The 23,229-nt window shown below is 50.5% G+C and overlaps 1 protein-coding gene across 1 annotated transcript in view; it reads right to left on the reverse strand.

The window, feature by feature from the left end:
* The window catches only part of LOC309568832 (ATP-dependent RNA helicase DDX25-like), a gene marked incomplete at both ends in the record, with an annotated part of 97,507 nt that extends 74,326 nt beyond the window's left edge, over positions 1–23,181 (reverse strand). Inside the window, 3 exons of the mRNA XM_082274618.1 lie at positions 12,323–12,355; positions 17,731–17,770; positions 23,080–23,181. Of these exons, the coding sequence (XP_082130744.1) occupies positions 12,323–12,355; positions 17,731–17,770; positions 23,080–23,181 (175 nt within the window). The remainder of the gene's footprint in view (positions 1–12,322; positions 12,356–17,730; positions 17,771–23,079) is intronic.
* Positions 23,182–23,229: the final 48 nt, after the last annotated feature.

Here is a 23,229-nt window from a genome sequence, read left to right on the forward strand (position 1 = left end):
CTTCGCGCAAGGCGAAGGCAAGACAATGTCCTCATTGAGGTGAAATTCCGAAACCCTCTTCGGAAAAAAAAGAAGGGTTAGGTCGCAAGACCACCTTAACCAAGTGATTGACCAGATACGGACAATGGCAGGACAGGCTGCCAGCTCCGACACTCTGCGAGCCGAATTGATCGCCACCAAAAAAGGTGACCTTCTAGGACAACATAGACAAGAACTACCCGATCCGTTCAAAAAAGAACCATGTTGTAACACGGACAGAACAAGATTCCAGTCCCAAGGAGGCAGAGGCACCCTCCTAGGAGGGACCAGATGCCCCCGAACAAAAGTGCCAATCAAGGAGATAGATGCCATAGGACGTTGAAAAAAAAAAAAAGAACGGCCATCGCAGACACCTGACCCTTGATCATAGCCAGCGCCAAACGCTGTCAACACCCTTTCGAAGGAAGGACAACACCCCAAACACCGACCACGGGCGAGGTGAAGACCCCCTGAACTCACACCAGGCAAAATAGGCCTCCGAAATACGGTAAAAGACCTACCCCGAGGAAAAATTCCTCGCGTCGATCAAAGTGTGAATGACCTCAGGGGAGAGACCCCTATCCCTCAGGGCCTCGGTTTCAACAGCCAGGCCGGCAAGGCCAGCGACTGCAAGGCAGAATGAAATATCAGCCCTTGAGACCGGAGATCTTCCCGAAGAGGCAGACGCCACGGGGCGTCGACCGCCAAATGCACGAGGTCTGCGTACCAGGACCGGCGAGGCCAGTCCGGTGTCACAAGAATCACCGTGTTTTGGTTCCGAGACCAACCTGCGAAGAAACCTGGGCAGCAATTGAAACGGTGAAAACGCATACATCAGTCGGTACTGATGCCACGGAGCTACCAACGCATCTGACGCGTCTGCCCGAGGATCGCGTGGTCTTGCCACGAACCTGTACACCTTGCTGTACAGACGAGACACGAACAGGTCCACCTCCAGAAGACCCCACGTCGCGCACAACATCTGCAGAACACCCGGACGGAGGGGCCATTCCCCCTGGTCCAGGGACTGGCGGCATCAGATAATCCGCCCACCAGTTCTCCAACCCCTGGAATGTGAACCGCTGATATCGCCGGGACATGCGTCTCGGCCCAAGACAGAATGTCGGCCACTTCCCGAGCCACTTGGGCCCTCTTGGTGTCCCCTTGGCGAATGACGTAAGCCACCGCCGTGGCAATGTCCGTCTGCACCCGAACCGGACAGCCCTGCAGCCTGTCCGGCTAACGTTGAAGGCAGAGAATCATCGCACGCAATTCCAGAATGCTGACCGGAAGGGAGGATTCCCCCTCCGACCAAGTTCCCTGGGCGGACAGAACGCCCAGAACACCACCCCAGCCCGACAGGCTGGCATCCGTGGTGACCACCGTCCATTAAAGAGAGGACGAAAAGACTTGCCCCCTGACACCGGCGGGGACAGGAGCCACCACAGAAGAACCCTTCTGGTGCGATGGCCCAACGAAATCCGGATCCAGAGATCGCGGTCGCCCGTCCCACCTGGACAGGATCTCCGCTTGGAGACCCCGCGTGTGAAACTGGGCGAAGGCAATCGCCTCGAAAGCCGAGACCATCAATCCCAGACATCTCATGCACGTCCGAGTGGACGAGGACGGAGCGTCCCTGAGGGACCTGACTTCCTTCCTGAAGAGTCCCGAGTTTGTCGTCCGGTAGGAAGACCTTCGCCTGGACAGAGTCCAGAACCATTCCCAGGTAAGGGAGACGAACCGATGGGCACAGTGCTGACTTTGCAGGAGTTTGGTTGGACGATAACTTTTCCAGAGACTGCATCGCAACGGACAGAGCCTTCTCCAGACCCTGGCTGGTCGCAGACCGAACCAGAATATCGTCCAGATACCCTAGGACAGAGACGCCCTGGGCTCTCAAAGCCAAAACCGGTGCCCGCACCTTGGTGAACACCCGTGGAGCCGAGGCGAGACCAAAGGGCAACGCCACAAATTGGCAGTGATCCTCCGCTATGGCGAATCGAAGGTACCTCTGGTGACCCTTGAAATTCGGGATGTGAAGATACGCATCCTTCAAGTCGATTGAAGCCATGAACTCCCCTGGAACCAGGGCAGCCACCACCGACGGCAGAGATTCCATGCGGAACTTGCGCACCCGCACAAAGCGGTTCAGCGCCTTTAAGTCCAGAATCGGACGTACCTTGCCCGCCTTCCCGGGCACGGTGAAAAGATTGGAATAGAACCCCCGAAACCTGTCCCGATGAGGCACCGGGACCACCACTCCCTGAGCCCTCAGGTCCTGCACTGCTAGATGCAGATCCCGCAAACGCTCCGGGGACAGTAGAAGATTTGAGGGAAAAAATCTGCGCTCCGGCCTATAGAGAAACTCGATCTCGTAGCCAGATCGAACGATTTCCTGAACCCACCTGTCCCGAACCCGGGACAGCCATGGCTGAAGGAAACCGAGCAAGCGTCCCCCCACCCCAGAGTCAGGTGAGGGCGCCCCTTCAGGCCGCACTGTTGTGGGCCGCTGAACCGGACTGGCCGGACTTTTGCTTACCAGTCCACGGCTTCCTACCAGGAGCCGTCTTAGCCTTGTGGGATTAGGGTAAGAGCGTGCTCTTACCACCCGCGATCCCCCTAATTAACGTATCTAGGGACTCACCAAAAAAGGCGAGAACCATCATAGGGCAGATTAGCCAAGGTCTTACGCGAAGATTGGTCCACCGACCAACACTTCAACCAAACCAAAACGACGAGACAATACCGCCACACCATGTACACGTGCAGCCAACGGAACCATATCCAGGTCCGCATCACACAAATACATGACACCCTGGTGGATTTGATCCACCATATCCAAAGTCGCCTGGAGGGCAGAATCAGCCACCAAGACGCGATTAAGCACCTGCGCCCAGCTCGCGACAGCCTGGGCCGCCATAAGTGAAGCAAATAAAGCTTTCAGCATAGAACCCATAATAGAATAGGCATGACGGGCAAGGGACTCCGTCCGTTTGTCCGTGGCATCCCGGAACACCGGGATATCCTCAGCAGGAATCGCAGTGGGCTTATTCAGAACCGCTATCGCGTGATCCACCGGAGGTGGGACACACCAACGCTCATCAGTAGCGGGCGTAAAAAGATAGCGCAGCTTAAACCTATTGGTATAGCAAAAGGCTTGCGTATATTATGCCAATGTTCCTTTACAGCGCATTGAAAATCATCAGTGCAGGGAAATACCTGCGATGTTTTGCGTCTTTTCTGCATCCCATAAGCCGCCAAGGCAGCAGGAGGACAAGGTTCATCCTGTAAACGCAGTGTTTGCTTGATAGAAGCAACCAATTCATCCATGAGTGCAAGCTCTTCAGACGAGCCAGGGGGAGAAATATCAACCCCCTCAACCTCAGTCTCCATTTCTGACCCTACAAGGTCCAGGGAGGAACGGGACCCCGACAAGGAGACCCCAGCAACAGCAGCCCTATCACCAACACCCTCTGAATCAGAGGAAATTGAAAACTCTGGGCCTTTTTGAGGATTGAGCAGCCATCAGCAATTGCACCCGAGTCGCAAGGCTAGCCACAATCGCAGCCAAATCCCCCCCCCCCCCGAGGGGGAAAACCGCAGTCCCCTGGCTTCCCACCAATGTGACAGGAAATTTGCTTGCCTGAGAATCCATGCCCCAGAATGATTAAAAATAAAATGGGTGACCGCCCCTTTAAATAAGGCGCTGCGAACGTAGCCCACCGCCACACAAGCACACCCACACCAGGGACCCCCACAGGGAGAAGTTATACTCAGGCAAGGATACAGAGAATAGAGGGAAAAAACCTGGAGAGACCGCTGATGCTGCTGGCCAGATCGGTGCTCCTGTAGAAAAGGAATGGCTGATATTCAGGGCGCTCCATTAAAGCCTATGGGAGGCTACAAGAAAATGGCCGCCATGCATGTGCATCATGCGGCCGGAGCGAGTACAGCCAAAATGGCGCCGTTTGGCGCCGAAACCGCCGCTCCCCCACCTCATGAAGGTGGAATAAAAATACACCACACAGTTATAAAGAACATGGTGGACCGCCGCAGCAGCGCTGTAATGTGCCCCAAACATGATAGCATCAAGTTCCACAGCACACAGCCGTTCACACACTCAGACTGACACAGAAGTGCAGCACAGCCCCCCCTCCTTGCAGCCCACAGCATGCAGTGTGAGAGATAGGGAAACATCAATAGTGTGAACACAGGGCAAGGTAACACAGTCCCAGACTGACACCCCACAGACAGGTCCCCACATGAATACACTTACCTCTTACATGGCGTGGGGGACCCGCACAGGCGAACAAGCCGCTGTACATGAGACAGGGAGAGTCGCATCCAGGACGCAGCAGAAGGTGGGTTGAGAAACCGCACAGCGTCCAGTGAGGTAGCCACCTCACCCTAGCATCCCTGCACGGAACAGGGATGGGTCGTTCAGAAAACTCAGGAGCGGTACCTGACTAAACGCTCGATGGCGGGCTGAGAAGCCACTGACCCACAACCTGCGACCAGGGGAGTCAGCCCGAGACGCAGCCCGCATCATCCTCTTCATCCGAAGATCTAACTATTGCTGGTAAAAATAACAGCTAAATAAAGAAAGAGAAAAAACTCAAATAAAATCAAAAAAGAGAGAAGGCTGAGACAAAATGCCCCAGCATAGAGACATCCAGCTACTCCTGACAAGCTAGACATTGAAACTGAAGCAGGAAACAGGAAGCAGGAGGGTATAGACTGAGGGGACCACCCCCTGGGGTGGGGATATGTTAAAAGCTTTAATATTGACATTCTGTTGCCTAGCTACTCCTACGGAGCAAAGTCTAATACCCCATTGTGACGAATATGAAGATGGCGGCGACTGTCGGAGGACGTAAGAGAAAATACATTTTCATACATACACACATACATACCCCCATCATCTCCATCTATACACACAAAAAATATATTTTCATACATACATATACACACACTTACATGCAAATCCGAACGTATAGGTTCCTCCTGCACACATTTAAATGGGGATCGCACGCACCACACGCGAGGTATTGTTGCAAACGTTAAGAGTGAGAGCAATAATTCTTGCACCAACCTTTACCACTATAAACTGGTACCCTGTAAAGGAGTATAAAGCGTCGCCTATGGAGAATTTTAAGCACTGTAGTTTGCCACTATTCCACGGGCATACCCAATTTTAAAGCATGTTCGGTATCCATTTATAGAGTGTAACATCTTCCACATTAAACAAAAAAAAAAAAAAAAAAATAATATTTATAACTTTTTTTGTTCTTCATTCATGAAAGGGTTTTCCAAAAAAAAAAAAAAAAATGCGTTGGAAAAACAGCTGCGCAAATAGAGTGAAAAAACAAACAAACAATCTAAAATCTGTTTCTCTGAAGTCCATTGACAGACACAGCCTCATCTTCATTAGCTGAATGGGTTATGCTGCCCCCTGCAGGAGTAGTCTAGGTAGGAAAAATCTTACATTTAAAAACGTCCACAGGGGCTGTCCCCACAGGCATAAACCACACACGGACTGCGGAAAGAGCGTGAACATTGGCTTTCGCCAAAACCAGCATATCGGCCACCTTCTTGGGCGCTAGGACACTCTTGGTGACCCCTTGATGATTGACGTAAGCCAGTCGTGGCATTGTCCCAACTGCATCCGAACCGGAGAGCCGCGTAGCCAACTCGTCAGTGGAGCAAGCAAAGCTCATTGCTCTCAGCTCCAGAATAGTGATCGGCAAGGAGGACTCTGTCGCCCAAGTCCCCTGGGCACAGAGCTTCCCCAGCACTCCACCCTAGCCTGACAGGCTGAGTCCGTGGTGACCACCATACCGAACAGCAGCAGGAAGGACTTGACCTGACACAGAACAGGTGACTGGATCCACCATGATAGAGCAGATTTCGTGAGATGGCTCAAGCGAATCTTCTGGTCCAATGACTGAGGATCCCTGTTCCATTTTGCAGAATCTTTCTGCAGAGGTCGAGTGAGACAACAGAGAAAACAGGACTGCTTCGAAAGTAGATACAAGCAGGCCCAGGGCCCTCATGCAAGCCCGCAAGGATGACCGATCCGTTTCCATTAGCAACCTGATGTCCCTTTGAAACTTCTGAAGCTTTTCCAAAAGGGAGAAAGACCCTCGCCACTGCATTAATTCGAGAGTCAGCCCCTGATAAGTGACCAGTATGGTTGGCATCAGAGCAGATTTCTTGAAGGGTCTGAACTGTAATAGAGATGTTGGTCAACAGATGCGAATGAGAGTCTGCTCGCAACAGGAGATCATCCAGATATCCCAAAATTGAGATTCCCCCCTGACCTAACAAGGCCAGCACAGGTGCCAGGACCTTGGTAAAAACTCTGGGAGCGGAGGCGAGACCAAAGGGTAATGCCACATATTGAAATTGCTCCTCTGCTACCGCAAAGCGGAGGAATCGCTCTTGTCCCTCGAATATGGGGACATGGAGATAGGAATAGGAATAAGATATTGATGGAGGTTAGAAAATCCCCCCCCCCCCCCCCCCGATTCAAGGATGCCACCACCAACCGAATGGACTCCCATTCGAAACAACTGCACCCACACAAAGCAGTTCAGAGCATTGAGGTCCAGGATTGGACACACCTTGCCCTCCTTTCTGGGCACCGTGAAAAAGTTTGAATAGAAACCTTCAGAACATTCCTGCAGAGGAACTGGCACAATCACTCCTTGAGCCAGGAGATCTTGCACAGCTTCCCAAAGATCTTTCAATGCTCTGGAGACCGGTAAATTTTTTTTTTTATTTTCAATTAAAACACAACCTGTCCCCCTGGCCGGGACCAAAATTCGATCTTGTACCTGGAACAATTCAGTTCGCGTACCCATTTGTCTTTAACAAAGAAGTCCAGGGTTCCTGAAAGAAGCGCAGACGTCGTCCCCCCCCCCCAACCCCAGAAACAGGTGAGGGTGTCTCATGCTAAAGAGGACTTGTCCGCAGCACCGGACTGACAGGCCTTGGACTTGCCCCAGTGCTTCTTAACCCCTCAAGAAGCTCTGAATGGCTTACCTTTTTCTTGCGCCCCGAGGGTACGAAAAAAAACACCTATGAGCAGAAAGGAAGGACCCCGCTTAGCACAGGGTGTTTTACCTTTGGAGGTTAGAGTAAGAAGAATACTCTTCCCACCAGGTACACCCTTGATCAACTCATCCAGTGAGTCGCCAAACAAACACTCTCTCAGAAAAGGGAGATCTGTTAGGGCTTTTTTGGAAGCTTGGTGAGCAAGACCAGCTCTTTAGCCAAACCATGCGCCGCAGGGCAATCCCCACAGCCGACACTGTGGCCACCAGGTGAGCCGGTTCCAGGGACTTCTCACACAGGAACACCAGGGCCTGGGCCATCTGGTCCAAAAATTCCATCAGTTCTGGGGGAAACTAAGTCAGGGTCCAAGCTCCCTTTCAGAAACCGAATCCCTTCCCTTAACCATCTGATACTAAAACAGACACAAAGACCGGTTTCAAAATGGAACCCGCCAGCACGTGAATATGGCGGCAAAGGCATTCCACCCGCCTGTCCACCGGATCTGAGAAAACTGGGGAATCTTCCACAGGCACGATAGTAGATTTGTTCAACCTGGAAACAGGGTGGTCCACCTTAGGTGGCACCGTCCAACGGCTGAAGACCGACATTTAAAGCGTTTTGTCACCACTAGCATGTGCTTAGCGTGCCGCCATTGGTCATTCACAATATCATGAAAAGTCTTGGAACAGGGTAAACCCTTGCCAGACTTTTGGGTCTTGCGGGAGCCAAAGGCCACCCGCGTCCCTGCCAGCATGGGCTCAGTCATTTTTAAAGTTTCCCTCACTGAAATAATCAGGGCTTCCACCAAAGCGCGTTCCCGCGCTGCAGCTGAAGACAGGTACTCTTCACCATCTGACTGCGACCCTTCTAGGTAGGGGGGCTTCCAGGACGACCACATCAGCCTCTGAATCAGAGGACTCCACCAAAGATGGAGAAGGCAGCGGCCGCTTCCTGCCATTAACCTTTTTCATGACAAAATCAAACTTTTGTTGCCAGGCTTTCAGGAGCTGATAAAAATCGCTGCCAGCGACTGCGATCCACACTGTCTTGGAGTTGCACAGAGTGGGTATGAGGGTGAATTCACAGTCTGGGACTCCATAATTAAAGTTACAAAAAAAACAGGGTACTGTCACTTTAAGCATCGATCGTAGCGGTCTGCAGAGTCCCCATAAATGTACACTAACAGCAGAGTGTGCAGGGATCTGCCCGCAAAGACCCCAGTACTGTACAACCTCCCGAACAGCCTCTGCAGCAGGAAGGAGAGACACAGGAAATTACTTCCATCACCAGCAAGAAGAAACACAGGAAGTGACCTCAGCCTGGATGTAGAAGGTCACGCTGCTAGTGCAGTACATAGGACTACACAAAAATGGTTGCCAATGCATTTTAAAGTGGAGTTCCACCCTATTTTTATACTTACCTCCATCTTCTCGCTCCGGGTCACCTGAAAAAGAAATGGATAATCGCATATTTTTTTTTTTTTTTTTACTTACCTCGTAGCGAAGAAAATATACTTACCTTACTTCCTTCTTCCTCGGCCGCGGCCCGTCGTCACTTCCTGGCTCTGCAATGATTCCTGGGAGCTGGACGTCATAGCTCCCAGGAATCATTGCGCCTGCACCGGCCCCGACGTCAGTTCCGGGTCGCGCGCGTCATCCCCTTCTAAACAGCTTCTGGGCATGCCCAGAAGCTGTGGAGGGGTGACGCGCGCGACCCGGAAGTGACGTCGGGGCCGGCGCAGAGCATCGTGGGACCACAGAAGGCGGAAGAAGACGCCGAAGAGGACGCGCTGGCTTCAAGCTGCCCACATCTGAGATGGCAGCGCTGGACAAGACGTTTGCAAGGTAAGTATTTCGTCTTGCAGGTAAGTGCAACCCGGGACAGATCAGAGGCTAGCCATTGTGGAATGCACTAGCCCTGACTGTCCCGGGGGTATTAAAAAAAAAAAAAAAAACAAATTCAGGGTGGAACTCCGCTTTAAATAGGAAGCTCAGAAAAATGGCTGCCCCATACAAGTCAATGGGAAAAATCTGTACATTGCCCACACTTAGGATGGCGGCAACCACGGCGGCTAGGGACCCCACAACGAAGGCCTCAAGGATCTACAAGACCATGCAAGAAACAAGGTACTATTGCTATCCTCAGGACGCCAGGCGCCCCAGTTACATAGCCCCCCGTGGGGACAGGAGAGGGAGACATGGCACAAAGGCCGGGTACCTGACAGGCCAGGGGATCTTTTAGGAGGTACAGGTCCTATTATCCCCAGGAGAGGGCCCACATCCCCTCAAGGCCACCAGGAACAAGGGGGGGGTCATATTTACTCACCATACCATGGATCAGGTGGGCTCCGCTCCAGGCAAACCTCCTCCAACCCCAAGTGGGGGTGCTGCCAGCCAAGGGGTACGCTAAGACTCAGGGCATTCCAGGTTGTTGGGTCCCAGCAAAGCATCCGCTCGCCGGCGCGTCTCAATTCGGAAAAGTGCACCATCGTGGCGAGGAAGTGTGGCTAGGCTGGAGGGGACCATAAGGATCTAGATTATCCAATACGAAGCCCCAGAGAGCATTGCTTGTAGATAACCAGGATAATTCCCCTGAACACTAACTAGCAAATGAGTAAAGAGAAAAAATATTCTGAAAAGAATAAAAAAAAAAACTGAGCGCGAAGTCCCAGCAGGAAACCTAGGTCCTACCCCTTCTCTAGGCAGAAACAAACTGGTTGGTTGAGCTGAGTGTGTGGGTTATGCCTGTGGGGACAACCCCGTGGGCGTGTACATTTACATTTTTCCTTCCTATATAACACCGAAAAGGTTCAAGCACTAGTCCTGAATGCAATTTTCCTGTTATATCATGAACCCAAAAGTTGCGGCCGCTACAGTGAACTGGGGCCAATGAGTTATTCGAAGCCGAGTTCTCCGTGAGGACCGGAAATGGCGCATGAGTGACGTCATCGGAAGTGACGCCGAGGAGATAAACAGGAAGCCGGGCGGGACGGAGTAAGTATCACAAGCACTTCTGAAAGCTTCTGGTTGCCACAACTACATGTTTCGCTATACCTAGCTTTGACAGAGTTCCTTAGATGAGCCAGGTTGTTATCGGTTCTCAAACTTGACAGCCGTTCCTGTTTTGATGGTACCCGAGGTCTCCCTTTTTCTCTGGGATCAAAGGGGTGTTGACCCATGCCCCTGACCAATAAAACGGAGTGTCCATGGGCTGTCCTGGGTTTAGGACAATACCCGTTCCCCTCTACAGGAGAGTTTTTGCCACTATTTACATCTTCCAATATGTACCGCTTGCATTCAAACGAATAGCTTGTTGAGCATTGAATTTCGCATCCAGGGATAGGAAACACAGGGTAGCTCAGATAAACCAGATAAACCTGTCACCCAGGAGGCATCTGACTGCTAGCTTCCATTCCATGTGCTAGTGTGGTCATGTATGACCTTAATTCGTTCAGTACGACATTTCTCATCCAAACATACTTAATGTGATACGTTCCTGTCCGAGTTTAAATCGTGTGGATTTGTTACGTTTTGAATTGGGCAGAGCTCCGATTGCTTTTTACTAGGGATGCACCGAAATGAAAATTCTGGGCCAAAACCAAAAATGCAGGATGCCCTTGGCTGAAAACCGAAACTGAAAATGACTTTTTCCCCCCAAAAAGATTTAAAATAGATAGACGAGAGGCATACACCAAAAACAGGCAGCAACGTACACCTGTCGCAGTATATGTACTGTGATGGGTTGGCAAGAGGTTCGTTTAATTACCAATGGTATTTCTATTATGAAACATGAGGGGTTAATGTATTGTCACTGCAGGTGGTCACTCATTAGTGGCAGTTAATTAACCCCTTTGTGCTGCATTAGTGCAACCAGTATCAGTGCAACCAGTGTTAATTAACACTGATACTGGTTGCACTAATGCAGCACAAAGGGGTTAATTAACTGCCACTAATAGATGAGTGACCACCTGCAGTGACAATACATTAACCCCTCATGTTTCATAATACAAATGCCATTCGTAAGCTGCCTCAGCTCTCCCCCATCCCCCCCCCACTGCCTCAGCGTCCCCCTCAGCAGTACACCCTCCCCCCCCCCCCCCCCCGGCTCAGCGTCCCTCCTCGGGTGTCCATTCAAAAGAAGCGCCTCTGACCAGCGGCCGCCTCCCGGTGATGTCACTACTACGATCGGTGTATGAATGAAGTGACACACCGGGCGGGGCAAGCGGCCGCTATAGATAGAACTATGTGATCCTTCCCTGTCAGCTCAGTGGGACTGTGAATGAGAACTGACCTGACACCAGGCAGGGAGGGAGCGGCCACTAATGACTATAACTATGTGAGCTTCACTTCCCTGTCAGTGGAGATACATGCCTGACAGGGAAGGGAAGGCTCACATAGTTACAGCTATTAGCGGCCGCTCCCCCCCGCCCGGTGTCAGGTCAGCTCAGTTATCATTCACACACAGTCCCGCTGAGCTGACAGGGAAGGATCACATAGTTATATCTATAGCGGCCGCTCGCCCCACCCTTCCGCCTGGTATGTCCCTTCATTCATGCACACATAGGGACGTCATTGAGAGGCGGGCGGCCGGCCAGAGGCGGGACTTTTAAAACCTGCCCTGCGCCCTCCTCCTTCCTCACGGCGGCCATATTCATTTCGGCAATGTTAACCCATTATCGGCCGAAATGGGATAGGCTAATTTTCGGCCGATAATTTAGGTGGCCGAAATTTCGGTGCATCCCTACTTTTTACGATCCCCCATTAGTTCTGGGTATCCTGAATGGATCTGGTCATCGTTTTACACTAGGCCTGGACAGCAGAAACAAGCATCCTGCCAGGACTCATTTAACCGTTTTCAGCTCTGCACAGGCCTAAGTGCTGGTTTCTGATGAGTTGAGATAAGGGTTCTTTGAAGTGTAAAACCTATTCATTCCATGAATTATAGGAGGAGGGGGGGGGGGGTAATCACTGCAGCAATGTGTAACTGTTCTGCAAGACTGTCCTAGCTGACCTATAATGACTGAACATGGCCACTTGCTACAGCTTTTGGTATGTATGTCCAGTACAGAATATCATTACACTTTATATTTTTAATTCAGGTTGTTTGTCACTATTATGTTGATCACTACCACTACATGAAATCCTAACAGTCTCATCCCTCTAGCTACATCTGTAGGACAACAAACTTACTGGCTAGAGCACCAAGTTTAAATTGAAGATAAAGCAAAATCTATATTAAAAACACTTACCATATTCATCATCTTCATCACGGCAGTATTTACCTAAACAAAATGACATGTTAAAGATGCAAAATTACATTGGAAAAAAAGAAAAAAAAAACACCCACACCATTTGGGGCCTGTTGCTAAACAGTAGGTACTAGGTAGACCTTCAAATTTTTTTAAGCTCAGGTGTTTCTAGTGAAAAAAAAAAAAAAAAAAAAAAGTAGAGTTAACAAGGTTTTATCCGGTCATGCAACAATACACCCAAATGAATATATATATTTTTTCAGGTCCATAAATATTGGGACACCGACTCAATTCTAAGCTTTTTCGCTCTATACACCACCACAATGGATTAAAATGAAACAAGATGTGCTTTAACTGCAGACTTTCAGCTTAAATTTGAGGGCAATTACATCCAAATCAGGTGAACGGTGTAGGAATTACAACAGTTTCTTTATGTGCCTCCCACTTTTTAAAGTGACCAAAAGTAATGGGTCAATTGGCTGCTCAGCTTTTCCATGGCCAGGTGTGCGTTATTCCCCCATTATCCCATTTACAAGGGGCAGATAAAAAAGGTCCAGAGTTCATTTCAAGTGTGCCATTTGCATTTGGAATCTATTGCTGTCAACTCTCCATACGAGATCCAAAGAGCTGTCACTATCAGTGAAGCAAGCCATCATTAGGCTGAAAAAGCAAAACAAACCCATCAGAGAGATAGCAAAAACATTAGGTGTGGCCAAATCAACTGTTTGGAACATCCTTAAAAAGAAAGAACGCACCGGTGAGCTCAGCAACACCAAAAGACCCCGAAGACCACGAAAAACAACTGTGGTGGATGACTGAAGAATTCTTTCCCTGGTGAAGAAATCACCCTTCACAAAAGTTGGCCAGATCAAGAACACTCTCCAGGAGGTAGGTGTATGTGTCAACATCAAGAGACGACTTCACCAGAGTGAATACAGAGGGTTCACCACAAGATGTAAACCATTGGTGAGCCTCAAAAAGTGGATATACCCACTGTCAGGGATTCACTATTATGCGCAGGCGCACCGGCGCCGAAAACCGACGAACGCCTATGCGCCTGCGCGTACGCAGGAGGCGCCTGGAACAGTCCGAGGCTACCCATCATAATTGGAGCCAAACATCCTATTTAAAGGGCAGTGGTCACACTGAATCCTTGCTGTGTGATCTTGACCTCTCCCGTTTCCTGTACCTGAAATTACCTGCTGTTCCTGATCTGACCCGGCTTGCCTTCGACCTCGATTACGTGCTGCCCACCCTGACCTCAGCTTGTCTTGACTACTCTTCTGCCTCACCCTGATCTGCTTATCCGCTACCAGCTATTGGAACTGGACCTGCTATTGACCTGGCTGCGGAATCCAGAGGACCGCGACCTGGTGTTAGCACGCAGTGAAATCCATCCCCACCATCAGGGGCCCTGGTGAATACCGGCTAGCACTGGTGAACCTGTGTCCTGCTAATATATCCTGTCAGCATCCCTGTCCTGGGATCGCACATAGTTCCAGACTCTTCATCCGGTGAGACATTCCTCTACATGTCAGGCTCTGCCACGACACCCTCAGGCTTGGAGGACTTCTGGGTCCAAGATAGTCTGGCACCACCAGCAAGAGTCTTGTAGGGCTTGGAGCATTTATCCAAGGAACCAGAAGAATGAAAAAGATGCTTGTGCACAGCGAAGGCCAATCTTTACTTGTGCCTAGCCTCATTCCCCTTCTTGGCTTGAGGAAGGAAGGTGCTCTCGCCCCAGTAAGGTTCTTATGTCATCCAACATAGCTCCAAACAGGCAGTCCCTGTGTAAAGGCAGGTCTGCCAAGGCCTTTTTTGAAGTCTGGTCCACAGACCAACATTTAAGCCACATAACTCACCCAAGTACCACTGCCAAAAAGGAGAGCTTAGAGCAGCAGGGCTGCGTCAAATGTATTGTAGTCCCTGAATCAGCTGATCCACCAGAGTGACATACGCTTGGGGAACCTAGCTAGAGTTCAAAGACTGTCGCAGACCTTTGGGCCTATCGGTTAAAGTCTGGGAACAAACGACTCCAAACTCCTTCACTGGATTTACCATAGCCTTGATAAGCCATGAAAAAGTGGGTTGTATCCACCACTGGCAGAGAGGTCAACTTTTTGAGAAGGGCCATCGCAAAAAAGGTAGGGTACCGCAAAGCGTCTGGGAACCAAATCTGTCTAACTACGCAGGATAAGGAAGAAAAAAAAACAAAAAACAAAAAACAACAACTTAGCAGACCTGGCCTTGTGTGTACCAAAAAAAGGACAGGTACCTCAGACACCCTCAATGTTAGGAGTCTCCCACACAGCTGTGATGAGAGCGGAGACTAAACATCCTCTACTGAATAACGGACGAAGCCCTGTCCTTTTCATCTGTCGAAAATGAGGGTGCGTTGCCAGGGTTCACAGCAAAACAAGGCCGACTTGGGCTCAGAGACATACAAGTACGAGGGTGATGGGGGAGGGCATGTCTTACTCGCCTTGCGGCCAAATGCCACCTCCCACTTTAGCAACACACTATTATTCCTGGGCATCCAACGACAGAGAAACCCGCCCAGTCCAAGAGGGTTGGGGGGGGGGGGGGATTTAAAACATGATTCCATTGGGACCCCCCCCATGGGCCCCCAAGACAGACACTGACTAAGCCTGCAGAGAGGAAGATTTTCCAAAGGGAGGACTCCCCACCTACCCACTAGTCCTGTCTGCCCTCCACAAGCTACAGCCAATTCCAGTGGACAAACCAACACACTTTAGAGTCCTGGAGACAGTCTCCCACAAACTACTAGGGAAAAAGAAATACAGCCGCTGCCCTAGCCTACAAAAACATGGCTGCCAACCTGTCCAGCCACCCCTCCAATGCCCATGGGCGCAGTCACCAGCAAAACTGCCGGCAGAATTACCAAAAACATTACTGCTGGCTGATCCAGAGCCACATGACTGAGAAAAAAACAGCAGCACCCCCTTAAAGTGGAGTTCCACCCTATTTTTATACTTACCTCCATCTTCTCGCTCCGGGTCACCTGAAAAAGAAATGGATAATCGCATATTTTTTTTTTTTTTTTAACCTACCTCGTAGCGAAGAAAAAATACTTACCTTACTTCCTTCTTCCTCCTTCCTCGGCCGCGGCCCGTCGTCACTTCCTGGCTCTGCAATGATTCCTGGGAGCTGGACGTCATAGCTCCCAGGAATCATTGCGCCTGCACCGGCCCCGACGTCAGTTCCGGGTCGCGCGCGTCATCCCCTTCTAAACAGCTTCTGGGCATGCCCAGAAGCTGTAGAGGGATGATGCGCGCGACCCGGAAGTGACGTCGGGGCCGGCGCAGAGCATCGTGGGACCAAAGAAGGCGGAAGAAGACGCCGAAGAGGATCTCGCTGGCTTCAAGCTGCCCACATCTGAGATGGCAGTGCTGGACAAGACGTTTGCAAAGTATTTGTCCTAACAGGTAAGTGCAACCCGGGACAGATCAGAGGCTAGCCATTGTGGAATGCACTAGCCCTGACTGTCCCGGGGGTATTAAAAAAAAAAAAAAAAAATCCAGGGTGGAACTCCGCTTTAACCCCCCTGCAGACAACAGCACCTAAGAAACCCCAGTAAGAGGGCACCCAGCACCCCTTCCAGCCCAGGGATGCTCCAAAGAAGCACCATAGGCTGACTTGCAGCTAGGAGGGGGGAGCAGCCACAAGGGAGAGGCAGGAGGGCTGACCTTCCCAGGGAGCACATACGCCCCCACCCTAAATCCAGTGAGGGAAAAGGGGGCAGTGTACTTCCCAATCCAGCAGAGCGTGTAGGTAAGATCCCATGACACGGACTCTGGTGCCAGGTCATGTGTCCCCACGAGTCTCCTTCCCCCCCACACACACACTATGAGTGTCATTACTTACAATGATTATCAATGTAACAGCAATGTTTTCAACGGAATAGGTTACATTTGTAACAGTTGTGATTATTAGTGATCTGCCATTAGCAGTCAATCACATGGTACAAGGTGCCGTGATTGGTCCAGGTACCATATGAAAGCTGTGGGGCAATCAAAGCATCACTATAGAAAGCACAGCTGTTATGACATTCACAACAGCCTTCTTAACCTTGCAATCACATGATTTGCAGGCAGCCCAAGGCAGCCACGTACCGGGAGCTGCAATCCACTGTGTAAGGTGGACACAGCGGTTGCAGGAGCAGCATACCCCAGGCTGGATCACATACACGTACCTGGCTCAGCCTGCGTGTGCTGCCCACAGTAAATGTACTGTAGACAGACTGCAACTGGTTACTACTACAAAATCATGTACTAATCATTTCAGACAATTGTGCTAACAGTTCGGGGAAGATCATTTTCTATCCTATGAAAGTGCCCTCTTCTCCAGTCAATATCAGTACCCGACACCTCACAAATGCATTTTGCCAAAAAGGAACCAAATCAACAGACACTACTTACAAAGTGAAAAGCCTTACGAGAGGCGTGGAGGATGTTGAAGCTGTGAAATAATGACCTTTGTTTTGGAATAAGATATCCTAAAGGTTTCTATGGATGTGATGTGTATAGATGTTATTAGGGCTGAACGATAGTCGATGTGATATCGACTATCGTTCTGCAGGCGATATTCATATCGCCGAAGACACCATATTGTGCAGGCAGCCGACACAAACAAGTTTCCCCTTGCTTTCGGCTGTGATCGGAACTCCGCCCCTCCAGCCCTCCCAGCTCTGCCTCTAGTCTCCAGCCGACCATTACTCTGCCCATTGTCTCTCCTGGCTGCATCGGGGGCAGGATCAGGCTGTAATGTGTTGTAAATAGAGTCAATGGAGAGACAATGGGCAGAGCAGGGCGGAGTAATGGTCTGCTGGAGACTAGAGGCAGAGCTGGGATCACAGCGAAAAGCAAGGGGAAACTCGTCTCCGGGTGAGGGAGGGGGAGCGCTGTGTCAGGTGTAGTACCGGTGATGAGAGGACAGTGACAGGGATCCTCTGGTGTCTGCTATGGAGTTCGCAGAGCTGATCAAAACCCCCCGGGTGGACAAGGTGGTCCTGTACCGACCTTTCCACCTGCCAGTGGGCGGGACCCTGTGCCTGACGGGTCACCATCTGATCCTGAGCTCCAGACAGGACAGTGAGGAGCTGTGGCTGCTCCACTCATGTCGGGCTGTGTTCTAACTTCTTCTACCTCCTATGTCCCGACTCTGCCTAATCCACACCATCAGTGTCTTCTGCATTCCACCCAGAGAAATATCACGATATACATCGTTGAAAACCAAATATCGCAATGTACTTCCCCCCCCCCCCCCCCAATATCGTGCAGCCCTAGATGTAATGGTTAGGTGTCCACAAACTATCGGCTATAGCATGTTGTCACATACTGATATAGTCCCACTACTATTCCCCCCCACCCACCACAGTCCAGTCGTACCTGCTAACTTTGTATTCTTTGGAGCAGCAAAACCAATAATCTGTAAAATGGGAAAAAATAAAAATTATCACAAAAAAAGTTGGAGAAGCTACAATAGACAATTATACCAAATTCTGAAGAAAGTGATTTCTATGTACTGCAATTCTCTGCCCACCCCCTACCCTTACTTTTCTCAAGAGCACAACTGCAAGCTTCTCACATTAGGCCTCTTGCACACTGCAGCTTGAAAACGCTCAGTACAGCTTTTTTGTTGCTAAAATAAAGGCCTCTTGCACACAATACTCCTGTTTGAGCATCTACTTATTCCAGATGTTTTTTTTAAATGTACCGTATTTATCGGCGTATAACATGCACTTTTTCCTCCTAAAAATGGAGGAAAAAGCAGCAGTGCGTGTTATACAGATATGAAAAAAAAAAAAAAAAAAAAAAAGCCCAGGAAGCAGCGCCGAGGGCAGAAGGGGCGGGCCAGCCGAGGAGAAGGAAGGACGAGCTGTCAGAAGAGCAGAAGGGGCGGGCCGGGCCGAGGAGAAGGGAGAACGAGCGAGCGTAGTCATCGAAAGTCCCGCCTATGACAGATGTCTTATGTCTCGGCAGAGGAGGCGGGACTTCCGATGACTGCGCTCGCTCGTTCTCCCTTCTCTTCGGCCCGCCCCCCTTCTGCTCTTATGACAGCTCGTCCTTCCTTCTCCTCGGCCGGCCCGCTTCTTCTGCTCTCTGCGCTGCTTCCCAGCTTTTTTTAAAAAACCGATTCGGATAGTTCACTGCTGATGAGGCTGCATATAGGGATAGGGACAGACACTGCTGATGAGGCTGCCTATAGGGACACTGCTGATGAGGCTGCCTATAGGGACACTGGTGAGATGTCATTTGATAAAAAAAAAAAAAATGTTCTGAGTTCAAAGCTGTTTATTTTAAATTTAAGCTTTTTTTCCTGAAATTTCTCTTCCAAATACTGAGGTGCGTGTTATACGCCGACGCGTGTTATACGCCAATAAATACGGTATTTGGTGCATTGAGGCTTAAAATTACTTATATTTACCAAAAATGCAGATTTGTCCATTTTGTTTTTACTGAAGAATGTACAGCCGCTTGTTTACACGCCTGTGTGCATAGGCACATTACAATTAATGGGCTGTATTTTCGCTTAGAAAAAATAAAAGCTGTACTGAGCTTTTTTAAGCTGCAAGATGCTCAAACAGGAGTATCGTGTGCAAGAGGCCTTACTTGTAATTCTCTGCAAGGCTGCTTTCACACTGATCAGTTTTTCTTCTGTTAGTGTAAAGCCCCATACACACACGCAGATCGTCGTCATACAAATGTTCATCTTTTCTCCCCGGGATGTCGGTGTCTGTTGAAAAGTGCAAAGACAGCACAAGGACAGCACAAGAATTTTGTCTGCAGACTTCAGCTGACTGCAGAAGTGATGTCATGTAATGGTTAACTTTCCCTGTGTTTTTTATTTTCTGAGCATGCCCAGTCTTGCAAATCTGCGGTCTGTCGGCTGATTTCTGTACTGACAGGCAAACAATTGTCCGTTCTGGTGTCTGCAGACAAAAATTTTCATGTTTGCAAGAAAGACTCTTGTCCGCAGATTGTGTGCAGACAGCTGTCGGAGGCACCATACTAACACGCATACAATCGGCAGATCTTTCGTCCGCCGACGTTTGTATGAAGACAATCTGCGTGTGTGTACGGGGCTTAAAAAATAAAAACATTGACCATTAAATCCAATGGTACTCTTCAGGCTGGTCAGTTGCATTTTTCCATGTCCTGCAAGCTGCATTTTTGGTGCAGTAAAGACAACCCCCCCCCCCCCCAAACAAAAATCCCTATTAAAATTAATGGAAAACCTATTATCCACTTCTGGACCAGATTTGCCCCTCTAATTACTAGGCCCTATTTTGCAATTCAGCACTGCGTTACTTTATTGGACTATTGCGCAGTCATGCGACTATACCCAAACTAAATTTATGTTATTTTTTCCCCACAAATAGAGCTTTTTGGTGGTATTTGATCACCTCTGCGATATTTATTTTGCGCTATTAACAAAAAGAGCAACAATTTTTCAAAAAAAAAAAAAAAAAAAACTATTTTTTACATTCTGCTATATGACATTCTCAAAAGAAAAAAAAAAAAAACGGAATTTTTGTAAAATCTTACCTGTAAAATTCCTTTCTCTGAGTCCTCCGACAGTCGCCGCCTCTTCATATTCGTCACATATGGGGTATTAGACTTTGCTCCGAAGGAGTAGCTAGGCAACAGAATATGTTAACAATAAAGCTTTTAACATATCCCACCCTCAAGGGGTGGTCCCCTCAGTCAATACCCTCCTACTTCCTGCAACCATATCTCAGTTTTAGTGGAATAGCAGTAGAGTATACAATCAAACCCCAAAAGAGGGGCGGGGGCGGCGACTGTCGGAGGACTCAGAGAAAGGAATTTTACAGGTAAGATTTTACAAAAATTCCGTTTTCTCTTACGTCCTCCGACAGTCGCCGCCTCTTCATATTCGTCACATATGGGGACGTCCCAAAGCAGTGCAAACATGAGGGGTGGGAAACGCATCCGCGCCGAAAGGCAACGCAGTCTCCGCATCAAAGAAGGAACCTTACCAAAGGTAGGAAACCAGCTGGGCAACAGCAAAAAACAAGTGCTCAACAGGAGCAACAACCCAGGAAAAGACAAAAAACCAGGGGATACAAAACTTATCCCAACAGCCAGGAGTCCCCAACAAGGGACCCTAGGGAACAGCCGCACTAAGAACCTTGCGGCCAAAGGAAGCATCTGCCGATGCCTGAACATCTACTTTGTAGAATTTTGTGAAAGTGTGCACGGTCGACCAAGTCGCCGCCTTACACACCTGGGCTACAGAAGCCCCATGACGACAGGCCCAAGACGTACTCAGAGATCTAGTAGAGTGCGCCTTCACAGGCACAGGGGGAACCTTCCCCTGCAAGGCATAGGCCTGTTCAATGGTCTGCCTGATCCATTTGGCGATGGTAGAGGCCGAAGCCGCCATGCCCTTCCGAGGACCCTCTGGAAGAACAAACAAGGAGTCCGTCTTTCGAAAAGACTCAGTCGAATTAAGGTAAACCCTAATCGCCCGAACAACATCCAGAGAGTGCAATCTCACCTCCTTTGGAAGTTTAGGCTTCGTGCACAACGAAGGCAAGACAATATCCTGACAAGCTAGACATTAAAACTGAGATATGGTTGCAGGAAGTAGGAGGGTATTGACTGAGGGGACCACCCCTTGAGGGTGGGATATGTTAAAAGCTTTATTGTTAACATATTCTGTTGCCTAGATACTCCTTCGGAGCAAAGTCTAATACCCCATATGTGACGAATATGAAGAGGCGGCGACTGTCGGAGGACGTAAGAGAAATCTAATTTTTTTAACATTTTAGGCCAATTTGTTTTCTGCTACATATTTTTGGTAAAATAAAAAAAAAAAGAAAATTGCAATAAGTGTATTTTGATTGGTTAGCGCAAAAGTTATTGCGTCTACTAACTATGGGAGAGATTTATGTCATTTTTAATGTTTTTTTTTTTTACTAGTAATGCTGGCAATCTGCGTTTTTTGGGATTTCGACATTGCGGCGGACAGATCGGACCCCTAACTGACATTTTTTAAACTTTTGGGGGTACCGGTGACATTACTACAGTAATCAGTGCTAAAATCTGCACTGTTACTGTACTAATGACACTAGCTGGGAGGGGGTTAACAGTATAGGTGATCAAGGGGTTACATGTGACCCTAGGGGAGTGATTCTAACTGTGGGGGGGGGCACCGCTCCTCCCATCCAACTACGGGGGGGGCACCGCTCCTCCCATCCAACTACGGGGGGGGCACCGCTCCTCCCATCCAACTACGGGGGGGGGGGGCACCGCTCCTCCCATCCGACAATGGGGGGGGGCACCGCTCCTCCCATCCGACAATGGGGGGGGGGGGGGCGCACCGCTCCTCCCATCCGACAATGGGGGGGCACCACTCCTCCCATCCGACAATGGGGGGGGGGCACCACTCCTCCCATCCGACAATGGGGGGGGGGGCACCGCTCCTCCCATCCGACAATGGGGGGGGGGGGCACCGCTCCTCCCATCCGACAATGGGGGGGGGGCACCGCTCCTCCCATCCGACAATGGGGGGGGGGGGGCGCACCGCTCCTCCCATCCGACAATGGGGGGGCACCACTCCTCCCATCCGACAATGGGGGGGGGCACCACTCCTCCCATCCGACAATGGGGGGGGGGCACCACTCCTCCCATCCGACAATGGGGGGGGGGGGGCACCACTCCTCCCATCCGACAATGGGGGGGGGGGGGGGCACCACTCCTCCCATCCGACAATGGGGGGGGGGGGGGGGCACCACTCCTCCCATCCGACAATGGGGGGGGGGGGGGGGGGGGCACCACTCCTCCCATCCGACAATGGGGGGGGGGGGGGGCACCACTCCTCCCATCCGACAATGGGGGGGGGGGCACCGCTCCTCCCATCCGACAATGGGGGGGGGGGCACCGCTCCTCCCATCCGACAATGGGGGGGGGGGGGCACCGCTCCTCCCATCCGACAATGGGGGGGGGGGGCACCGCTCCTCCCATCCGACAATGGGGGGGGGGGGCACCGCTCCTCCCATCCGACAATGGGGGGGGGTAACTGCTCCTCCCACACCTGATGGGGGGGTTGGTTGTGTGGAATGGGGCTGGGTGGTCAGGCACTGCTAGCTCCTCCCACCCACACCCTAAAGGTCTAAGGGCTGCAAACTGTCCCATTGTAGCCCCCTGGTCTATGCAGTCTCTGGAGTGAAGGGCCCCGGCTCCTCCTGTAAAGGACTCCCAGTCATACAGAGGACCTTGTACAACTTTTCTCAGGCTATTTCAGTCCACCTACCTCTGAATAATCTGTGGGGACAAGTGGGGCCCCCTGCCGTGTTTTTATTGCCATATTTCCCCTCTGCATGAGAGATATACTTTATTAGGGGGATCATTCCCACAGGAAAATTCAAAACGCTGTTGTCACCAGAACAGGAAGAAGCTTCCACTGGGGACACCTAAGAAGGCCTCGCTCAGGAGAGGAAGCACATGGAAATTTCCACACTGGGGTCACACCTGTTAGGCCTATATTTTGCTCTTCCATATTGCGGAGAGAGGAAAGGGGTGAGAGGTTTCCCAGCACAGTTATATATGGTGGGGGAGGGGAGTATTATTATAGGCCTGCACAAGTAGTGACAATTCCAGGGTTGTCATACCCTGAGCACCCATGAGCCGCCTCCGCTCCCCGTGTGACGCAGTTATAATCCTCCACCAGTCTGGATGTAAGACCTCCACCTGTGCTCTCTATACACTCACATTATTGTTCTGCAGGTCGCTGGGCTCCCTAAAGGGGTTCCACTTCTCCATGCGGCCCGCCAAGGCCCCCCGGCCTCGTCCTCTGCAAATTCCCTCCGCCATCTCCCGCTCTCTGCACGCATACACCGTTAGGAACGCTTGGGCGGGGCC

This window comes from Pelophylax lessonae (assembly GCF_965119305.1).
Source record: "Pelophylax lessonae genome assembly, chromosome: 12".
In the NCBI taxonomy this organism is placed as follows: domain Eukaryota; kingdom Metazoa; phylum Chordata; class Amphibia; order Anura; family Ranidae; genus Pelophylax; species Pelophylax lessonae.